The sequence below is a fragment of the Vidua chalybeata genome, chromosome 14 (genome assembly GCF_026979565.1).
Source record: "Vidua chalybeata isolate OUT-0048 chromosome 14, bVidCha1 merged haplotype, whole genome shotgun sequence".
Lineage (NCBI taxonomy): Eukaryota > Metazoa > Chordata > Aves > Passeriformes > Viduidae > Vidua > Vidua chalybeata.
The window spans coordinates 18311150-18332531 of record NC_071543.1 but is presented as its reverse complement, the minus strand read 5'-3'; the positions used below and the strand labels follow the sequence as shown (position 1 = coordinate 18332531).

Here is a 21382-nt window from a genome sequence, read left to right as displayed (position 1 = left end):
AAGGAAAAGCATTTCCCTTTAAATGGCCAGTGTAGAAACCTGCACAGCAATTCTGAAATTAGGTTTTAATGGGATCATGACAAATTGATTGATTTTTTTTCCCCCACTAATTTAGAAAGATGATTATTTGGGACAATAATTAGCAACACTGCCATTTAGTGTATTAAATAACAAACCAAACAACTGGTTTCAGCCATGACCAGAAAAGGAGAGTCACTCTATTAGAACAGCAAAATAATTTGCCCTTTCTCAGCACTATATTTTTATAAGTTAACTTTCTCCAAAGATTCACAGCATTCACCTGCTGTACAACCCAGCAAACACAAGGGGTAATGAGCTGCAGGTCTGGAATATTTATCTGCAGCAGAATCAGAACATTTAACCTCACCTTAACTCAATTATAGCCATTGACTTTCGTGACAAACATCCAGTCACACCAAATGTGACACCAGTCATGCAAATACTTCAAAGCTCTTTTAGTGGGGGCATTGTTTTTTTTTTTTTTTTTTTTTTTTTTTTTTTTTTATTCCAGAGTGAAAAATCAGGTAAATGAAAGGATTAGTAAATGCCACAGAGAAATTCCATTTCTCAGTGGAAATCAAATTGAATGGCAACAATTCTATCACAACTGTCAGCGAACAACAAGCTCTCCAAATAAATAAACAAATAAAGACATTTCAGCTTCTGGGATTGTTTGTGTGAGTGCTGCTGGGCTGCTCAGGGCTGACATTTCAGAATGTGTTGATGATGTTGTTCCCTCTAACTGTAAAAGGTCCTGGCCATATTTCTGACACACTAATTTTCTTATTTTCAAACTTTTACCTATAAAAAAGGCAGCACTGCACACACAGATCACTTTATGTGCTAGGGAGACACACTCTCCAAAGACTAAGTAAGCAACTGACTTACATAAGTAAGCAATGTACTTACATTGGAGCTCAACAACATCAAATACTGGTGTTTTTTTTTCCCTAAAGCTGAATCATGTCAATTGAATATAAGTAACTAAATATAGCCCAAATTGCTTGTAATCTGATTTTTAACTTGGCAGGGTCAGTTCTTCAATAGGATCCAAACTGCTGACATGCCACGAGCCTGAACAATTAGCAATGCAAAAACCAGAGAAGGAAAACTCTGTTTATTCACCGATGCCCTGAATTTTCCAAAAGAGCCTCTAGTTTGGAAAAAGAAAAGCAGATTATTTGCACAAACTAATTCTTCCTATCTACTATCACCGTGCTTTCAGCAGGGGGATTTTCTGGCAGCTGCTGAAATCCAGCAGCCCCTGAGTTGCACTTCTCAGAATTACAAGCACGAGCAGTTAAATCAAGAGTGTCTTGGTTGCTTTGGCAGCCCCATTTAAATATCAGGCGAGTGTTCAGAGATAAAAGGTTTTTAAATGTAACATCTCCGAAGATGATACACTGTCAATTTCCTCCTCAAAAGTGCATTTTAGGGATTCTTTTCTTGCATTTGGGGCAATACAAAATAATGCAAATCTGGGGCACGCAGACTGGGGGCTGTCAAACAGCCAAGCAAATCGCTGGGATCTCCAATCTAATACTCAAATCACAAAATTTTGCTGTCTTAGAGCTACAAGAACTTGGAACAGAGCATCCTAGATAAAAAATTTAACACACAGCACCCATGTGCTCCTTTCTCCTTTGCTCATGTTAACCAATTTGCATAAAACCCTACAGAATAGGTGGTGCAAGGTGGATGTTCTGAAGAACATTTGATTAATTTATTACCAATGAATTCAAATTGACACAAGTCTGTAGCAGGGCAAAAAAATAATGGTATTCATGGCACTTAAATAAATACAGGCTCTGCTTCAACTAGTTCCTTGAAACTTGAACAGTTTATATTCTAAAATTAACTGCAAAGCAGCATTGTAAGACTTGTAATTATTGCTTAAAATGTTTTCCATTTAAACATAAAACTCATAAAACTAGATTCAACAGTAAATAAAGCATTACTTTCCTGTGCTGTGCCTTCAACAGGCACTGCAAAGTCTTTTTCTTCCATTTAGTATTTTAATTAAGAAAAAAACAGGTGTTTTCTTGTATGAAGCTAATAGAAAGTTAAATTAATCACAAGTTTATTTTTTAAGAAATAATTTCTCATACTCAAATGCAAACAACTGCAAAAATTACAAAGTCTTAAAAAATCAATAACAAATAGAAGTTTCCTCTTTCTGCTGGGGGCTCATTGTGATTTATTGATATTAAGCAAATCCTAAAGGTTTAACAAGTTCATCATTGTTTCATCTTAAACAGCTGCAACTTTCTGCTTCCTGCCCCTTAGAGCTTGTTTTGAACTGTAAGCAGAAGGAATCAATTTAAACAAATGCTCAACCCTCTAAGAAAACCCTCTGATGACTTCTGTGATGTAATAGCAACTTAAAATATAGCAAATAAAATCCACGCCCCATCAAGAAGCAGGAAGGTGGACTTCTCTCCCTCCACAGTACTTAGGAAAAGTATTTTCTGTGGATAAATAACTATAATTGTCCTTTAGTCAAGAGCTGCACTTGCAAATAAACTCTTTTCAAATGGCATTTTTGCAGCTAGTGAGAACAAAAACTTTATAAAAATCCACAAGAGAATGATCAGCTGATTCTAATGCACATGAAATCCTGAACATTCCCACTGCATCCAAGTCCCTGGATCACTTCTGCACAACTGAAGTGCATCAAGTGAGGAAATAAACCCCTCATATTTCGTTGTGAGGCTGTAATGGTGGTTAGACAGAACAGGGAGCATAAATGCACATCAAGAGAGGATACATGCCTGTCAGGAAGGCAGCTCTTTATTCCATAAAAAGGATTCTCTTCTAATGAATGGTGTTCCTTACTGGAAATTAAAATTAGTTCACAAATTGCTGCTGTTCCATTTAATGATAAGATGAATGCCAAGTGCTTTGAATTTTTTTTATCTGCAGTAATTTTTGCTCTTTCATTCATCATTCCCTTAATTTCGCAATTCTTTAAAAAAAAAAGCTTTGAATTCTTCACATGTATGCAATCAGTTAGAAACCCCACGTGGCAGCATGGATTGCTCTGGTAGGCAAAAGACTTCAGTAAGTTTGGGCACGTTCATGTCTCTTATTAGGGCAAATGAGCCAGCTGAAAGGCAGAACAGCCACACAAGGTCTCAGTTTAGGGCTCGTGTAGGACACATTGGAGAAATAAACTCATGTTTTATTTTATAAAACACACAGAGCCAAAGTTATTCCTGTCCAGGTAGCAGGATAACAAAAAGCATGAACCCAGTGACCAAATGTGTGCCCTGCTGCCCCTTGGAACAGTGTTCAAAGCTCCTGTCTATTTCCAGAGGAATGAATTGTTTTCTAGAGGAATAAACTTTAGTTTGTGTGTGTGTGCTGGAAGGGGGAAAGAAGTGACATTTATTATTCATGTATTTATAGATCTAAATCAATATTAATGCAAACTCTGTACAACTTTCCATTTGTTCCCTCTGAAATTGCTTTTCAATTCAGTTGTTTTTATCTTTGTTAATAACATTTCCATTTGAAGTCCATGAATGAGAACACCTTTCTCAATCCCCAACCAGACACCCAAGCTTTAACATCACTGAAATCCGTGTATACACCTAGAGCAAGCAAATAGAAAATTCAGAGTTCTGCAGTCCTCAGAAGATCTTCAATTAGAGGCACAAACACTGAAATAAAACAAGGAGTGAGAGCCAGATTTGGCATAGTCTGTAATTACTTTTCTAAACTGTTGAATCAGACTCCCCAGTGCTGCATGCAGCAGGGCTAATTATAAAAGAAACCTCTCCCATTTAAAGCTGAATTATTTACAAATTGATCTTCAGGTAAAATACAATTCCAGTCACGGATCAGATCATGGAAAAGTTGTTTCAGGAATCACACGTAAGTTATTTAATATAGCAAGAAATTCACAGAAGGACTATTTTAATCCCTTTATTTTCTTCAGCCACACTGCACTGAGATGAATAACTGTATGTGCTAAATAAAAAACTGATTAAGTGAAGGGAGAAATTATCTTGCTTAGAAACTGACCAAGAAAAAAAAAAATCAAAATGAAAATGCAGGTAGAATTTCTATTCATCTTTTTGTCACTCACAGCACCAAAAGCTTATTTGATAAAAAAAGTTAAAAAAACTAAGATTACTTAAATTGTTTGACAGAAGTTGCTTCTGCATTTTGACTATTAATTTCTTGATCACAAATTCATATTATGAATGGTATTTTTCTTGTCACTGGCCTCCTACATCAATCTGATACTCCAAGCAGTATCACTCTCACACCCTCTGCAGAAAGTCTCGTCCTGGTAAATAGCTTTGTTTATGACAGGAATGAGAAATATGCCTTGAATATTATAATTGCTGCATCCTAAAACTCTACTGAGACATCTCAAGTTTTCTGAAGCACTCAGAGAGATGTTCAGCCTGAAATTCTGTAACTTTCTGATCTCAGGATGTGCCATCACCAACAAATCTTCAGGCAGCTGAGGAAATCAAAGAAATACATACTGCAGACTAGGGTGTCATTTTTACACCCTCCATGATCATTCTTCAATCTAATAAAAAATAGGGGAGTGTAGAAAACCTTAAGATATTCAGTGATAAGCAGAAACCAACTCCATCACTTGATCTGAAGGGAGATGACTTTTGCAATGGAAGCATTTATCAGGTCATCTGTTCATGATGCAAACACAATCCCCAGGTGGAACCAGCTCCTGCCTTGCAGCCTTGGCTCTGCTGTCAAGCCCCCAAGTGCCAGGACTGATAAAATCAGGCAGGCATGCACAGATCTGGGGATCAGCTCCAGGGGCTGGAATCTACCTGGAATCAAGGCTCATGCACTGAAGCCAGGCTGCCCAGGACACTGGGAATAATTCACTTTCAAACATTTCACAGGCTCCTCCTATTTTTTCCAACACAAAGAAACATTAGTAGTTTTTTTTTTTTTTTACTCTTTCGCATTGTCAGACAAACTTTTTCTTCTCTAAGAAATTCAGGTGATAAGCTGCAGAGAGAAAAATGTTAAATATTATCTACTCGGCTCCTTTTTCTCACCAAATCATCTGAGTGATGCTAATCATGTCTAAAGGTAAACACATAGGCAGCAAAACAAACATACAACTGAACAACAATTTCTGTAACCTGGAAAGCAGAGCTGTCAAACTTACCAAGAAAAAAAAAAAAAAAAAAACAGTGGTAAAGGTGCATTTCATAAATTGGTTTGATTTATGAATAAAAGTAGGGCCAACGTGACAGAATTCAGCCTCTGATGGGGTGACAAGGCACAGAACAATTACAAGGCAATACTGAAAGATGTTCTGATGTGAATGAAGCTCAGGGAAATAATAATGAGCTTTGTTTAATAGCAGAACTGATAAAAGTGATTACCAGCAGCAAGTCCCTGAACCTTGCACGTAAGACAAGGTGCAAGGCAAGATGGAAGGAATAAGAAACAATTTTCCACTTAGTCAGGAGTTGTCTCCCTTAAGCTACTTTCCAGCAGCCTTGTCAGAAACTTAAAATAAATCCATACAGAGGAGATGTTAAATATCTGCTTGTGAAATTCTGTCACCGACTCCATTCAGATGGTAAATCCTGCAAAAAACTGACTTTGCACAGACACAGCAGAGGGGAGAAATCTGCACTGCATCCACCTACCAAACGTGATGAGCAGCTGTGAATGGATCTAAACATCAATCCCCTCCTCCTTCTTTCCTCTGAAAACCCCAAACCCACGAGTTCTGCCACAACTTCTGTTGCAGCAAGAGAGGAGAGATGTCACAGGAATATCTGAGCTTCTGGAAATGCACAAAATGCCCTGGACTTGGCACCACACCCCAAATGCTCCCAGTATTTCCACACAGAGCTGGGATTTGAGCACAATAAAATCCTGGGAATTTTTTTTTTTCTTTTAAAGGAATTTTTTTCAGTCTTTGCTGCATTTTTTGTGAGCTTCTTGTATCTTCAGTAGACTTGTTACTTACTTTTGAACAAAATGAAAGCTAGATACAAAAAAACAAGCTAGACTGACATCATATTAAAGTCCCCCACAGATTTAACTTGGTAGTGCTAAAAGAACCCACAGTCCCTATTCTCTACAGAAATTAAGGGACATAACACTTCAGAGTTAAAACAAATACAAATATTCCTCTAAAATGCTAGAAATGTAACTTAAAACCATTAACAAAATTAATAGTCTGCCTGTCAAAAACCACATCTGGAGCTAAAATAATAAATGTATGAACTTTGCTGCTGGTATTTTTCTAAAATTGATTCAATAATTCTTTTCAGACAGAAAAAAAAAAAAAAATCCCCATACTGAGTTTATGGCTGCTCACTGCAACTAATTCCTTCAGGAAAGCTGTCTGGACACCCCCTGAAAATCGGATTATTGATGCTTTCAGCTCTCCTCAGTTCTCTGTTTGCTTACATTCACCACGTGCACTTTGCTCTGCTCTAGAAGGAATGCATGAAAAGAGACTTAAAACCTATTTTCAAGTGCTGCAAGGACTCAGGCAGAGGATCAGAATGCTCAGATCACCAGTGAGGACGTGCCAAAAGGATATGCTCATCTTCTCTACAAACTTGTCGTGCTCATCCTGGGTTTTAGGGAAATTCTCAATGTCCTTCTCCAGGCGCTGGATCTGCTGGTTCATCGAGTCAAGGTTGCTCTTCAGAGTCTGGGCTGAAACTAAGGGGAAAAAAAGAGTTTATAAAGTGATTCCAGAAAGGGTATCAGAAGAGGAAAAAACAATGTCAGTATAAATAGTCTGAAAGAGAATGATTCCATTAAGTAGACTCATATTTTTCTGAATTACAGCTCATGAAAAATCCTTCCCTTCATAAAAATAAAGTGGAAATATCTACTGTAATATACCAGATCATCATATTTAACATTGAAATGTCACCACTTAATTCTACCATTAGTTGAAATTATTCCATTTCTATTTAAATTTATGGTAAAAATTCCAATATTTCTAATATTATTATTTCTAATATTCTTTTAAATCTAAGTCAAAGATTAAAAACTAACTAGAGTTCAAAGAGATTTCATCTTCTTAATTCATGTATTTGGTGAAATGAATGATCTTATTAACGTACATTTCTGTTACAGGAATGATTTAAAGGATAGACATGGGGGAAAAAAATTAAATATTTTTTCTTATATTGAAGTTACACTGATTTCTGGGGCCCAGAGCTGTGTTAACAGCAAAGGTAGGTCTGAATAATAAGAGCTGCTGATAATCAAAAGGAACTAAAGAATTCAGAGTACAGCACACTAATTAAAAACAAAAAGAGGGGACTGTAAAGAACTCCTGCTTGCTGTGTGACAAGCTATTCTAATGAAAAGCACTGGGATGCCAATTTGGATTAAACAACCCCTAAGTGATACATCCTGTGAGCAAAAAATGACAGCAGCATCGTGGAGGTGAAGCAACCCCACATCAGAAAGAAATTCCAGACCTGGGTGAAAAGTGAGAGCCTCTGCAGAGAAACTCCCGGTCCAGCTGGAGAATTCCAAGAATCTCAGCTGGAAATATTGACTTTTATGGCATAATCCAGAGGCCCATTTGTCAGGCTGGTTTTTATCACACAGAACAACTGGACAAACCCTTGCTCTTCAGTCAAAGCTGCCCAAGCCCCTCTCCCATTCTTTGTCTCCTCTTGCACAGCTCTCAACTCAGTGCTCTTAAGAAAAAAGCAGACAATCCCAAGACCCCTTTTCACCCAGTGCAGCCAAGAAAAACAATCAATTCTTTTTTTTTTTTTTAAGGAGTTTTTGTTATCTTTTGCTGGAAAGCAGTTTGCCCAAAAGTTCCACTAAGTACTTTCTAAAGAACCATTTATTTTTCTATTTTCTCGCTGTTAAAAAAAAAAAAAAAAAAAAAAAAAAAAAAGACTACATGAGGTTAAATAGTAGAAGGAAATTGAGTCACGATGGCCTGAAAAACAGCACATAGGAAATAAAAATCTGGTAAATAAGGGAGCTGTTCCCAGAAGAAAATCAATTTTCTGTTCTTTCTACGTAAGGACTCACGTCAGCCGTAACACTGATTTCATGAGCGTGTTCAAATACAAATGGCACCAGAAGAGCTGCCTTTATAGCAGCCATTATCTTGATTTTATTTTCAATTTTATCCATTTTATACTGGCCACCAAAGGAACTACTAATCATGTAATCCTAGAATTATCGTGGAAGTTTTTTAAGCTTAATTCAAACTGGGGTGGGAATCTGTATTGGCCACAGAATCCTTGTAGCTTTTAAATTCACATTTGAGAGTTAACCTTGAAATCAACCACTACAGCACTCTGAATAGCACAAATTATCAAAGCTTTTAGGTTCTGGTTGCATTAGTTTAATCGTTTGATATTATGATCAAAGCACACGTTTTTGCTCGAGCTGAAGAACTTGAATTACTGTAGTATTTTTATGGGCTTTTGTGGACTTGCAGAAGGGGACAAACAGCACTGAAGGAAAATGCTGGAACTGAAAAATAAATGAGGAAGATGCAAATGGTCATTCTGCTCATAAAAAGAATAGCAGCTGGTAAGTAAACAGGCAACATAACACGGAATTTAACTGTTTGCAGCAGTCTGAAAATACTTAAATGCATGACCACGCAGCAAGAGGAAAAGTTTATTTTTGTCTGGAATTCAAAAGTGCCAAGAAATTCAGCAAGCAATGACAAATAACTGTTGAACTTTGTGATTAAGATGGATGGAAAGTGTTTCCAGTACCACTCTTGTATAAAACTGAGCTCAGAAAGGCCCAGATTAGGAACATGCTGGCTTTGAAAGCAGGGAGGAACTCCACCCAAGCAAGAAGGCTGCATCCTAAAGCTGTGCTTCCCATAATTAACTTCTATACTCACACTCAATTAACAAAAAAAAATGTTGTAGAATGTGCAATTCTGTTCACATTCTTCTCCCCCTAGCCCAGGCAAATGTACAAGTTTCTGCTCAAATAATTTATGCAGTTGTTGTTCTGCAAGACAAATTTCAAAAGACGACAGAACAGGGAACATATATATATAGACTATAATAAAATATCTGCATTTCCTCCCATAAACCCTTTTATTAGAGATTTACTGCTTCAGTAATGTGCAAAGGAATCAACATGAATACCTACTACTTTCAGGGAAATTCATGTAAATTTCTTCAAACTCTTGCAAGGTTTTAATTTATGAAAGCATAAATTCTACTTGCAGCACAAAGCCATTTCCTTGAAACCATTTCAGAATGCACACCCTGAACAGCCTGTCCCCTGCCCTCCTCAAAGACAGAGGCTTGTTCACCTTCCATTTGCTCATCACTCCACAGGAAAATTAGGCATTTCATAGAACTGGACTCAAAAATGGACATGAAAGGCAGCATTTGGCCTTCAGCAGCAAGGGCTCTTGCTGAAAAAGCCTCTCTGGAGCAGCCATTCCAATATTATTCCACTTAATGTTGCAGCAAGAGAGAACAACCAACTAAATCCAATACATAAATAACTGCTGTTGAGGTAGGAACATGAGGCATGTACAGAAAATGAGAAAAACATGAAGAAGAAAAAAAAAAACCAACAGCAAAACCCACCAGAAAAAAAAGCCAGGTAACTCCCAGATACCTGAGGATGAGTAGATCCCAAAAAAAGGGGAAGCAACCTAAAGGATGCCTGGCCATTCATTTCCTTGTATTAGCAAGGCTAAAAGGTTTGCCACGTTTCCAAATGAGAACAAATCAAGAGCAGTAAAGAACTCTTTACCCTCACAGCTCTACAGGACACTGAGGACTCCCAGCCACGGTGGAAAGGCAGCATCCAAGAAATGGGAAAGTTTGAGAATTCAGAAGTCAGTCAGATTTGCTGACACAGGGAACAGTGAAGACAGAGGATAAAGGAGTTCAGGAAGGAATGATGAGGATTCTTGGACAGCAGGTTCAGAAGGAAGTCAAAGGTAAGAAGAGGCAGGGATGGAATTTTTGAAGTCTCTGTGAACACGTGCAGATGGGGGGGAACCAGCCTGGAGGAACTGTCTAAAAACCCACATAAACCCCAAAACCTATATATGGACCAATCTTCCAGGCCAAAGAGAGGGAAAAAGCAGCAAAATTTCTCAGTTTGTGCCAAATTGTGTCAGTCTGGCTCTCAGTTTAGCCCTAAGAAAAGGCTGGCTTGAGACAGCACCTGCAGCTCAAAGGTGGAAAGAAATGCAGCACCTTGAATGTGTGTACCTCAAACCCTGGTGAGAAAAGGATTTATGAGACAAAGAAAAAAGCCAATAACTGAAGTTAAACTTGTGTTTCAACTCACTAATACAGAACTAACACAGACAAGGTAAAGTGATGTGTACTAATGTATTGTCCAGATTATTCCTGTCAGGAATACGATACACAGCAATGCAAGCTCTTAGTTCCATCAGTATTGTCTCTGCACAAGTACTGAATGCAACTCAATTAATCATGCATCATTAAATCTTGGACTGATTAAAAGATTATTTTGTATATTATTATTTAATTACAGTAGAAAATCACAGCCACTTAAGAGATGGCACAATATTATTCTGACATGGAAGGTAATAATTTCCTTTACCTTATTATTTTCCTTATATTAATTGCTCCTCTGAAAAAAAAACCATCAAACCAATCCTTTGCACTCATTTTGGAGAAAGCACTTGCACAGTCTGCACGCTAAGGAAGGCTTAGTGAGTGTCTGCTGGAGCAGTTTAGTCCCAGAAAAATGCTCCAAGCAGTTAATCTCCTGCTGATGGCGAGCACTAGCTGCTCCCTGTAGTCAAGCTAAGCATTTTGTATTTACATTAATACAGCAATAGTACCAAAGGTCAGAGTAATCCCTTCTAAAATAAGATTGCATCAGACTGAGAGTCCTCCCCACAACAAGAGGTGAAATGATACATTTTGATTAGCTGCAGTGCCTCTTGCATGAGAAACTGAAATGGTCTCTGCTCATGATGCAGAACTGGGATGGCCATGTCCACAGCTGGAAAAAGCTCTGAAGTGAAAGCCAACATCAATTACTTCAGTAAGCAAAAGCAAGTCCGTAAGAAGCAAATTAACTCATGGATTTTTAAGTCTAGACACTATTTGTACCATAACTACATTGTAAGCATACTAATGACTATTTATTTCTTATTGCCCGAGGGCAGATGGAAAGAGTCTTTCACAAAGGAATGAAAGGCAGTTTGGAGGGAAATGGGTGAGCAAGTACATAATCTGCAGGAATTACAAGCATTGATTACTCAATTCATAGCGAGTAAGTTCCTGTTTGTTAAGACAATAAATGTTTAAACACCTCAGGGTCAAAGGGGAAGAACAGCTCCCACCTTACCCAGCTAGAGGAGTCATCATCCTCCTTTTCCAAAAACTGGGAAAGCTTTCTGACACAAAGTCCTGGTGCTTAACAACCAAGCCACCACGCAGAACAGACTTTTTCCCTGACAGGATCTTCCCTGCACATTTGCAAGTTTAGGAGTAAGAGCAGGTGTGCCCAAACGGCAATGTTTTGTTTGTATCCTGTTACTGTGTACTGGAATTTGGTCTGAGGAAGCTTCAAAGCAGAATTTCTGACAGACACATTTCACTCATGGATGTGCCTTTGTTGCCCTGATTTTTAAAAGTGTTAAGTTTTCCTTTATAGTTCTTTTGAAAGTTTTAAAGTTCTTTTAAAAGTTTTCTATGCCTTCTGATGTTTACATATTTCTACTGGAGTTCTCACACATGTTCATCTAAATAATGATTGTTTTGCATCCTTCTTTGTGGGTGGAGAGAATTGATGGGCTGTTGGTTTGACCAGTGTGGTTGGAGAAGTGGCAATTCCATCCTCCAATCCACTGCCACTTTTGGAATTCTGTATATTGCGAGGTCAGAAATAAAATTTGGTCTTTTTTGAACTCACCAAGCCTCTGTGTGCTCATTTTGTGTCCAATAGTGACAAGCCTTTGCACTTTTGATTGGCATGCTGAGGTTTCCTTGCCCAGCAGAGGCTCTGGGCACGGCAGGGGAAGGGGAAGAAGGCAGGGACAAAGCTGAGCTCCACCTTTTCAGGCTGCCACAGCAACTTCATTGCCCTGGCTAACCAGAGACACAGCACCTGTGCACTGCTGTCACTGTCCTGCCCACCTGCAGCAGAGGTGCAGACAATGTTCATGGAAAAGCCCTTGGTAACAAGCCCAAGCACTCCTGGTTTGAGGTCAGTGAGGGATTTGTCTCAGGCACTCTGTGTGTGCCACCCTCCTGCTCTCCCATCAAGAGCAGCCTTCCCCTGAAACCTTCCACATTTCCCTCACTGACTACACAACAAGCAATGCCACAGAATAGAACTTTTTTAGCTGAACTGACTTCTCATATTACAACCACAAATCTTTTAGAAAACAGATGTCCCAGTTTTAGAAGAATAACCAGGAGCACTGGAGCTGCTGGGTGAGAAGAGCTCTGCAATCAGCAGTGCTCTCCTGGCAATGTGGGCATCACCTCCAGAGCTCTCCAGAACCTCACCCTACTTTGATGTTGATTTAATTACAAATGTCTTTCAAGATCTCAGAAGTTGAGTTTATTTTTAAAAGAGAGCTTATAATTACAGAATCAGTATGTATTAAACGAGCATGCTCAAGCAGAACTGCTGGCAGGGGTGTAAGAAATTGCAAATGAAGCAGAGGAGACAAGTAAACACAAAGTAAGGAAGGCACAGAGAAGGAGCAGAGCTGCTGTCACACAACCTGCTGCTGACAGAAAAACTCACAGAGGGCTTGGACAGGTTCATGCAGCTGAAGCCTGGCCTCCCTGCCTGCCTGCCCCACCTCCAGAGGGGCCACAGCCTTCCTCACAGCCACCAAAGTGCAAATTCCACCACTGATCAGCAGGAGAAGAAAGAACAAAGATCCATTTTTTTTAGCTTTTGCCTCTCTCTGGAGGCTTGTATTAAGGAATTCTAAAAGGATTACACAACTTAAGACATTTAAAGCAATCTTCACTTCTGAATTGGTTTAACTACAGCCAGAAATTCTAAAATGCTTTAATTTCTTTAATAAGCAACAGCCCATGAGAGTTATTTGGACTGTTCTTTCATTTTGCCCTTGATACCTACACTTCAGGGAGAGGAGCAGAGCCTTAAAATGCAAGCCATACAGAAAGCTGCTTAATGGAGATTCCAAATTATAACTTCAAAATGTAGCTCCAGAATGCAGAACAACCACAGCTCTCTACAGCATTTATTACACACAGACAGCAACTAAAAAAAAAAATCCTCAAAGCCTTCACAGGCTGGGAGAATTCACTAAGCCATTCTGCAGAGTGTGAGGCAATCCAGAATCTTAGCAAGGCTCCAAAAGGATCCCTTGGAGAAATTGCTGCTTGGAACTACAACACAAGAAGCACCTGTGAGGTTTCTGCCTTCCACCACTCCTGGGCAAAATCTGCTTCAGCAATTTAAACCCTGCAAGGTGGAAATGCTGCAGATCTCTTTGCTAAAACCCAGGGTTTTTCTGCTGCAACAAACTATAAAACTTTTGTCTGACAGAAAAACGGCTGGTGCTTATGAGCAGGTTTTAAATTGCTGTACTTCCAAGTGACAGTGGCACAGGATGTTTTAAAATATTTCCCCCATTCTAAAATGATGCCATTAAATCACAGTGAAGTACCTGTATAAAATCTCAAAATTAATATTTTATTACAGTATTTGTAATAAAAAGTACACACATATTTGCATTCCCCAGTGTTTCGATTGCTAATGGCCTTTCTAGAGAGATGCCTCCACCATCAGAACCATATGCTTGCAAATTAATGAAATAAATTTCAGTGTCCAAGAGAGTGACAAATCTGTGCTGGTGATATTGGTATTTTTCAGTCCACTGCACAGACCTAATTCACCCCCACAAGGCACCCTTCACTTGATTTTACTTTCAACACCACTTTAAAAGAACTATCAAGTGGCACACCTTGATATCAGCAAAGAACTCAGTGTGTTAAGTGCTCAAAAAGGCCCTTGCTATTACTGAAAGAGACTAAAAAATACAGATATTTCTATTATATATATCCCACTTTCCCAGTTAATCTCAATTTGCTGTGACTCTGCACAGCCCAGTGAGTGGCAGTGCTGGCAGAGCAAGCAGGCAACAGGAACGTGATATCCAACAGGATAAAGACACAGCTATGGCTTAATTTATGTTTTATTATTTACAGGCACAATGGTTAAATCACAAACTGGCATGTAACACTGCTCCTCTTAATATCTAAAATTAAGCTGCTGTTACAAAACACATGGTTAACTTATTTTAATAATCTTAATTTTGTGTGTTACCCTATTTCACTTTCATGATTTCTGAGAGGCTTGATACTTAGGTGAGCCTTAACTTGAAAAATATATTTATTTTCTGAGTCATACTTTTAACCACATGGTTGTCTAGAAATACCTGACTTGTAAGGTACCTCGTGGTTTTGTTTGGAAATTTGAAGCCCAAAATGGGATGGGAATAACATCCCATAATGAGTGGGATAACAAGTGAAGTGAAGAAGGCAGGAATGTGCCAACAGAACTGGGTCTGGTTCCAAAAGACAGGAGAAAATGGGAAAATAGGGAAAGGAAAGAAAGGGGGAAAGGGAAATGAAGGAAAGGGAAGGGAAGGGAAGGGAAGGGAAGGGAAGGGAAGGGAAGGGAAGGGAAGGGAAGGGAAGGGAAGGGAAGGGAAGGGAAGGGAAGGGAAGGGAAGGGAAGGGAAGGGAAGGGAAGGGAAGGGAAGGGAAGGGAAGGGAAGGGAAGGGAAGGGAAGGGAAGGGAAGGGAAGGGAAGGGAAGGGGAAGGGGAAGGGGAAGGGGAAGGGGAAGGGAAGGGGAAGGGGAAGGGAAGGGGAAGGAAAGGGGAAGGGGAAGGGGAAGGGAAGAAGAAAAGAAAAAGAGGAAAAGGAAAGGGGGGGAAAGGAAAGAAAGGGGGAAAAGAAAAGAAAAGAAAAGAAGGGGGGGAAAGGGAAAGAATGGGGGGAAAAGGAAAGAAAGGGGGAAAAGGGAAATCACTGACATCAAACAATGCACTGCATCACAGCCCTGTGAGTTTTCATTGGTTTTCCTTTCAGAGTCTGCTTCCAGGAAGAAGAAATGCTTTTCCAATGATCTCTAGATAGTTAATCACTTTGACCTTTGCTTGTATTTTCCAGAATAAAACTGTTTCCTAATTTATTTTTACTTTTTCATAAAGCTGCAGGTTGATCTTCCATCTTTAAAAAGATCAACTATTTTATTATACCTAATATCAGATTATTGAAGATTTTAGTACATGCATGGGGAGTTCATCTAATCCCATTGACCTTTTCATATTAAAATCCAGTTTTATGCTTTATCTGCTCTTTGTTAAAATGTAAAAAACAAACAAAAAAAACAAACAAACAAAAAAACCCAAACCAAAACAAAACAGCCGTTGTTGAGATGCTGGTTCTTTATTCTTATATGAAAATTATGCTGAACAGGATTTTTTTTTCCTTTACATGGAAGTGGGAATATGCAGCCAAGATTGAAAAGAAGTTGCAGATGCCAAGTGCAGCATTTGGAAGGTTATGCACAGTCCAGACTACGAGGCTGCCTCCTGACTAAAAAGTCCCAGCATCCATCTCAACTAATGACACTCACCTGCCTAGCTCATATTTCCTTATTTAAAATTCATGCTGAGATAATATTTGCTGGTAGATTTCTTCCTATTTTATGAATAACTGATGCCAGCCTCCTCATATCCAGCCAATTTATTCCAAAAAGAGGCTTCCCACAGGAAAAATAAACCCAACTGTCCATCCCCAAAACCACTGGTTTATAAAGCACCAAACAATAAATAAGAAGTGCAAATCTCCTCCATGCAAAGCACTTCACCTTCCTACACAGGAGAAGCAGCACGTGTGACAGAGCAGATGAACATTACAATTAACCAACCCCCAAGAAGGACCATGGGGAGCAGTTGAGGCAACTTGCACAAATCCCATTTATTCTGCCAAAAATCTGCCTTGCTCCAGAAAGCAAAGAAGGGCTGAAAAGGAAGTTTTGGTCATTAAAAATGAACAGGAATTTATGCTCTGCTGGAAGTCAGTGCTGTTTATAGGAAATGCAGCTTTTATCTTACAGAATGAAACAAATTTAACTGCAATGAAATCTTTTTCATATGTATTCTAAACATCAGAATTATTAGAGGCTTTGCTCCCATTAATATGTTTTCTCTGTTTAGGATGCTACAGCTTAACTAAACTTTACTGACTATTCCAGTTTAATTCCTCAAGTCAACTTACAGAACATCAGAGGCTTTGAAGCAAACTATAAAAATCTCAAAGCTGCAAGGTCAAGTGTCACCCACAGAAGAAAATTCATAAAAGATCATCAAAAGTGCCTGGTAAACCAGAAGACTTTACAAAGAAAGGAAAAAAAAGATGGAAAGTCACCTCCAGAAAAGAATTATCAAGTGGGAGAAAACATTTTTGGCATTTAGATAAGATGCCAAACTGCTACTTGCATAAATAAATTAATTAATATGTTAGCCCACAGAACATCCTGAGCTGGAAAGACTCACAAGGATGACTGAGCCCAGCTCCTGGCCCTGCACAGACACCCCAATAATCCCAAATCAGCCCCATTTTGTCCAGAGGAAAAAACCATGGAAAGGTGCATGCAAAGTTTGAGAAACAGAAAAGAAAAAAAAAAAGAAAAAAAAAGAAAAAAGCCTGGTAAAGACAGGCACAAAGTGTGAAGCAGTGTGAGCTGAAAGCACACAAAGCTGGGCTGATGGATGAACTGTGACCCAGGTCCTCGGGGAAACAAGAGCTCTGCTCTCAGCAGACAGCTGGAGACAGAAGAGCACAAACTGAGAGCAAATTAATTAATAAAGTATCCAACAGCTGATCACTGCACTGAGGAGAGACAGTGACTGGGAACACCGGAGAAAGGGAGACAAAAACTTCCAGGAGAAAACCTGGACAGGGCTGGTGGGAATGTGCATCCAAGTACTTCTCACCTCTATTTTCCTTCATGTTCTCGTGCTCTCACAGGTATTTATATTTATATTTATATTTATATTTATATTTATATTTATATTTATATTTATATTTATATTTATATTTATATTTATATTTATATTTATATTTATATTTATATATTTAGTTATAGTTATTTATACGTGGTTTTATATTTATATTTATCTTCTGATGAAATGGACAAATTAAAAGTTTGTGTTATCTTCATCTGCCACCTACTTCTGCCTCAGCAGAAAACAGCAACAGGTGTGCCAAGCAGCACAGCCTGTGCCACATGAGAATGTGTCCAACAGATGAGTTCAGCTACCACATCCCCAGCCTGGCCTGCTGAGCAACCAAAAATAATCACTAATTGTGGCCTGTGCAGCACAGCTAAACTAGATCTACTCTGAGATTTTTCCAGAGCAAGCTATTTATTTGCATAAATAACAAATATTCATATTTATGCTTTATATATTGATATATTTTCTATGTTTTATACATAAATAAATGTATTCCTTTGCATAAATGATAACAAATAAATAGCACAGCTATTTGTTATTCTCTCTCAGGTGTGGCAGTGAGGAACTCTGTGTGTGAAGGCTCCTTGCACACTCAGAGCTCACTCTTCAGAGGTTTGATGGGACACTCAACACCATCCCTGCACTGCTGGCACAGAGCACCTCACTGAAATAAATTGCATTATTTTCACAGCCTACTACAGAAGAAGAGGAGTTGCTCTATTAGTGGTTTTCCCTCCTGACTTCTCAGCTCAATAAATACCAGAAAAGCAGAACCCACGTGGATTATCAATGCTCACAGGTTACATAATCCCACAATCTCAGATGAAATGCTGGAAGTATTTAATGTCAAAGCAAACAACTGCTATCTTTAGGTGCTTTGTCTGTTTGCTTACCTTTGCTTGCACTCTCAACATGCTGCAGTTCATCTGGGAATTTTAAGATGTCCCGGTAATTCTCCTCACAGATTTCTGCCAGAAAATGCAACAGGGTGGTTTTCTGATCTGATGATTTTGTATCTCGAATCTAAAAAGTGAACACAGGAGAAAACAAAAAGAAAAAAAATAAATTTCTTAAAATATTTCAATACATTGAATATTGCAGACTTCAACTCATTAGCAAAAAGTTACCTATATGGGTTGCCTGCAAATAAACAGATTATTTAAAAAAATGAAATTTCTTGAATTCTTCATAATTTAGGACTACAAAAGGAATCTACCCTATGATGTACTTTAAGAAAGAATGATTAATTTTTATGAGAACAAGATCTGAAGACAGTCCATAAAGTTCTGAGATTTTAGCATTGCCAGTTCAGAATCCCCCAGGTAAAAAATAGCTGTGTACAGAGATTAAACAGAACTGAAATTAGAGCATTCCTTCAATGCCCTAAATGCCAAATCTCTACAGGAATCCCTGAAATGCTGCATAGCTGGGCACCATGCTAACAGCCAGAATTTACCTTTTGACCAGTCAAACTAAAGTAACTCCTTGTTGTAAATCCACTGTTTTTTTCTTGGAGCAAAATCTAAACCATGCTGTGTTAGGCTAAAGACTTGGAGACCAGTTCTATAGAGATACACAAAATAAATGCACCCTGCCTTACCAGAATAGAGAATAACAAAAAAGCAAAGGTAATCCTGACTGTAGCTAAAGGAAATGTAATGCATCCAGCTGCATTTATGAAAAGCTGCAGGAAAACTGTGCACAATGGGAAGTAACAAGTAAATGTGAATTTTTGCTGTTCTTTTGACTGCAGAGGCATTTTTAGTGGCCTGAAACAAATCAGTATTCTTGAAAGTGATAAGACTCTGTTCTCCATTACCCTGAGTGCACGAACTGCTGAAATGAGGTTTTAGTTAAAAAAATAAAAATAAAACTCTGAACTAGCTGTTAGAATACAGGACCAGTGGCACATTTCCAATAACCTTATGGCTAAATCCCATGGCACAGTGCACATGCCTAGACAAAGGAACATCATCAACTTAAGAGAATGAGAGAACAAATTTAAGACCAAATTTCTGAGTTTGCCCATTTTTGTGCAGATGTGAAGGAGGGATGTGTGAGCTGATGGAAGATCCAGCAGGAGCAGTGATTTCCTCTTACTCACAAAGGCAAGACAGGGTAGGTGTATGTAAGAGTTTGAGAGGAGCACTCTTCACTTGACAGAGAATTAGTAATACATCTGGAAAGAATTGTTTTAAGAGAATTTTACTCATCTAGTACAGTTCTTACACAGAAGTAAGCTACAACATACACAACAAATGAAATAAAGGATTTATTTAAGAAGAATACATAAATGCGTGTGTAAAATCTCCTATTTGTTTTCTCATTCTCTAAATCACTTGAAGTTCTAATTCTATAATCCTCATGACAGGCTTGCCATCGATGTTCAATTTAATAGAGGCCTTTCAGCTTTAAGGATTACCCTGTTAGGAATAAATGAGTGCAGTGGAAAAACAGGCTTTTAAAAATATAAGGTATTTAGGCAATTAAGAAAGCAATTTAATTCATACCAATTCAGCGATTAAAGACTAAACAATGCTCAGTAATGGTATGCAGTTAAAGGGCTTTAATGTGTTACATACACAGAAGTTCTTCTGACTTGAAAAAAAAATAGTAGATTTACTGGCTAAACATCTGCATGGAAAAAAGAAATTGCATTTCAATTTGTCTGTGAACAACAGTAGTGGGATTTGCAGTCTTTGATCTCTCTGACATCATCAAGTGGATAAAGCACTTTTTTTCTAAATGGACAAAATTATTTTGCTTTCAAATTACAACAGGAACATGTTTTGCCACCAAGAGCAACATCAGAACAAGAATCAGCATTAGCACCTTGTAGTAAACATGTATTTAGATATTGAACAAATGTATCAAATTCATTTCTTTGGCCCAATCATAAACAAGTCTCTGCTAAATTAATCTTTACTTTTAACATAATGGACGCAGATGGGTCTTCTTGATATTTAGAATCAATATCTGTACTTTAAAAATCAAGTCCTAAGCCCACTCATATAATGACACATAAGATAGGTGCTGTTTGAGTGTAGTTTAGCACATAATATTTAAATATAAAAATAGAAATGAAAGGTAGGAACTGGACAGGTGGCAGCTTGGTTGTGTCTGTATTCACAGTCTGTACTTGTATTCAATGTACACTCATATTCAATAACACACCCATTATTTAATTTTTTTTTGCATATAAATGCAATACTTTTTATAGTCATCTTTCCTTGCAGTAATTTTGCCCAATAGATATAACATTTTTTGGCTTGTAAAGAACCTAATGGCTTAGCCTGATTTCTGCTGTTCTGCACACTCCAGCCAAGTGGATGAAAAGCAAAAAAGAGCCTATTAAGTTGTGCTTACAAGACCAGGAGCTGGACTTTGATGAACCTCGTGGGTCCCCTCCAACTCAGAATATTCTATCATTCTATGATTCAGGATAAATTTTTAACACTGTGGTGTTCAAATTTTAAAATACAGGTTTTGAGTCTATTGCCTTTCTTTGCCTGAGAGACAGAATTTGGAAATAACACATTACGTTTAAAAATAAATGAAATAAATTGCTAGATCAGTGTGGGCTACAGAAAGCAGCTCCAGCTGAATGCTGAAGCATTAATTTGAGGGTCAAAACCATGAGATCTACTGCTTGGGAAAGGATTAAAGGCCAAGGTACACAGAGCACAACCACCCAAATCAAGGGAGACGGAGTAAGATGTTTAATTATGTAAGCCAGAAAAACACCAGCAGAACAAAACTCTCCCTTTACACAGAGTAAAGCATTTAACCCATGCCAAACACACCATAAGCACTGCCAGGATGGGGCTGGGTTCTCCCAGGTACTTGTGGATGCAGCTCTCAGGTGTGAGGGTTAAACTGGCAGCCAATGCAAGGAAAAATTTATGTACGAACCATCACTGGAGTGACACTTTATTATAGCTATAAAAAGGCTCTCTATTGATTTTTATGAGATTATAGACCTTCTCCTACCCTAGAAATCTTTCCCCCCTTCCCAGAACAAGGGCTGCTGGACAATAAATGTCCCCTCATCAGTAATGCTCCCACTTGATAAACAGCTTGTCTTGTTCTATTTGCACTATGAACAAAAAGCATCATAGCAGCACTTATCAGATGAACACACATTGATCCAGCCAGAAGGCTGCAAAAGCTTCATTGAAACGGAGCTGTTGGTCCTCCCTTGAATTCCTCACCACAGCACCAGCAGCTGTACCTGCACATCCCTAAAACAAACCTCCTTCCTTTCAGTTCCACTCCCACAGAGCACAATTTGGGAACTCCTGCTGCACTGGGGGTTCACAAAGCAGCTGGATCCTCTGGACATACTAAACAGCAAACTTCACCTTCAGTGGAT

General features: G+C 38.5%; 1 protein-coding gene across 1 annotated transcript in view; it reads right to left on the bottom strand.

Moving 5' to 3' along the window:
• The window catches only part of DIAPH2 (diaphanous related formin 2), a 175761-nt gene that overhangs the window by 84190 nt on the left and 70189 nt on the right, over positions 1 to 21382 (bottom strand). The window contains exons 23-24 of the mRNA XM_053955415.1: positions 17904 to 18033; positions 6578 to 6702 (exon numbers count right to left, since the gene is read on the bottom strand). Of these exons, the coding sequence (XP_053811390.1) occupies positions 6578 to 6702; positions 17904 to 18033 (255 nt within the window). The remainder of the gene's footprint in view (positions 1 to 6577; positions 6703 to 17903; positions 18034 to 21382) is intronic.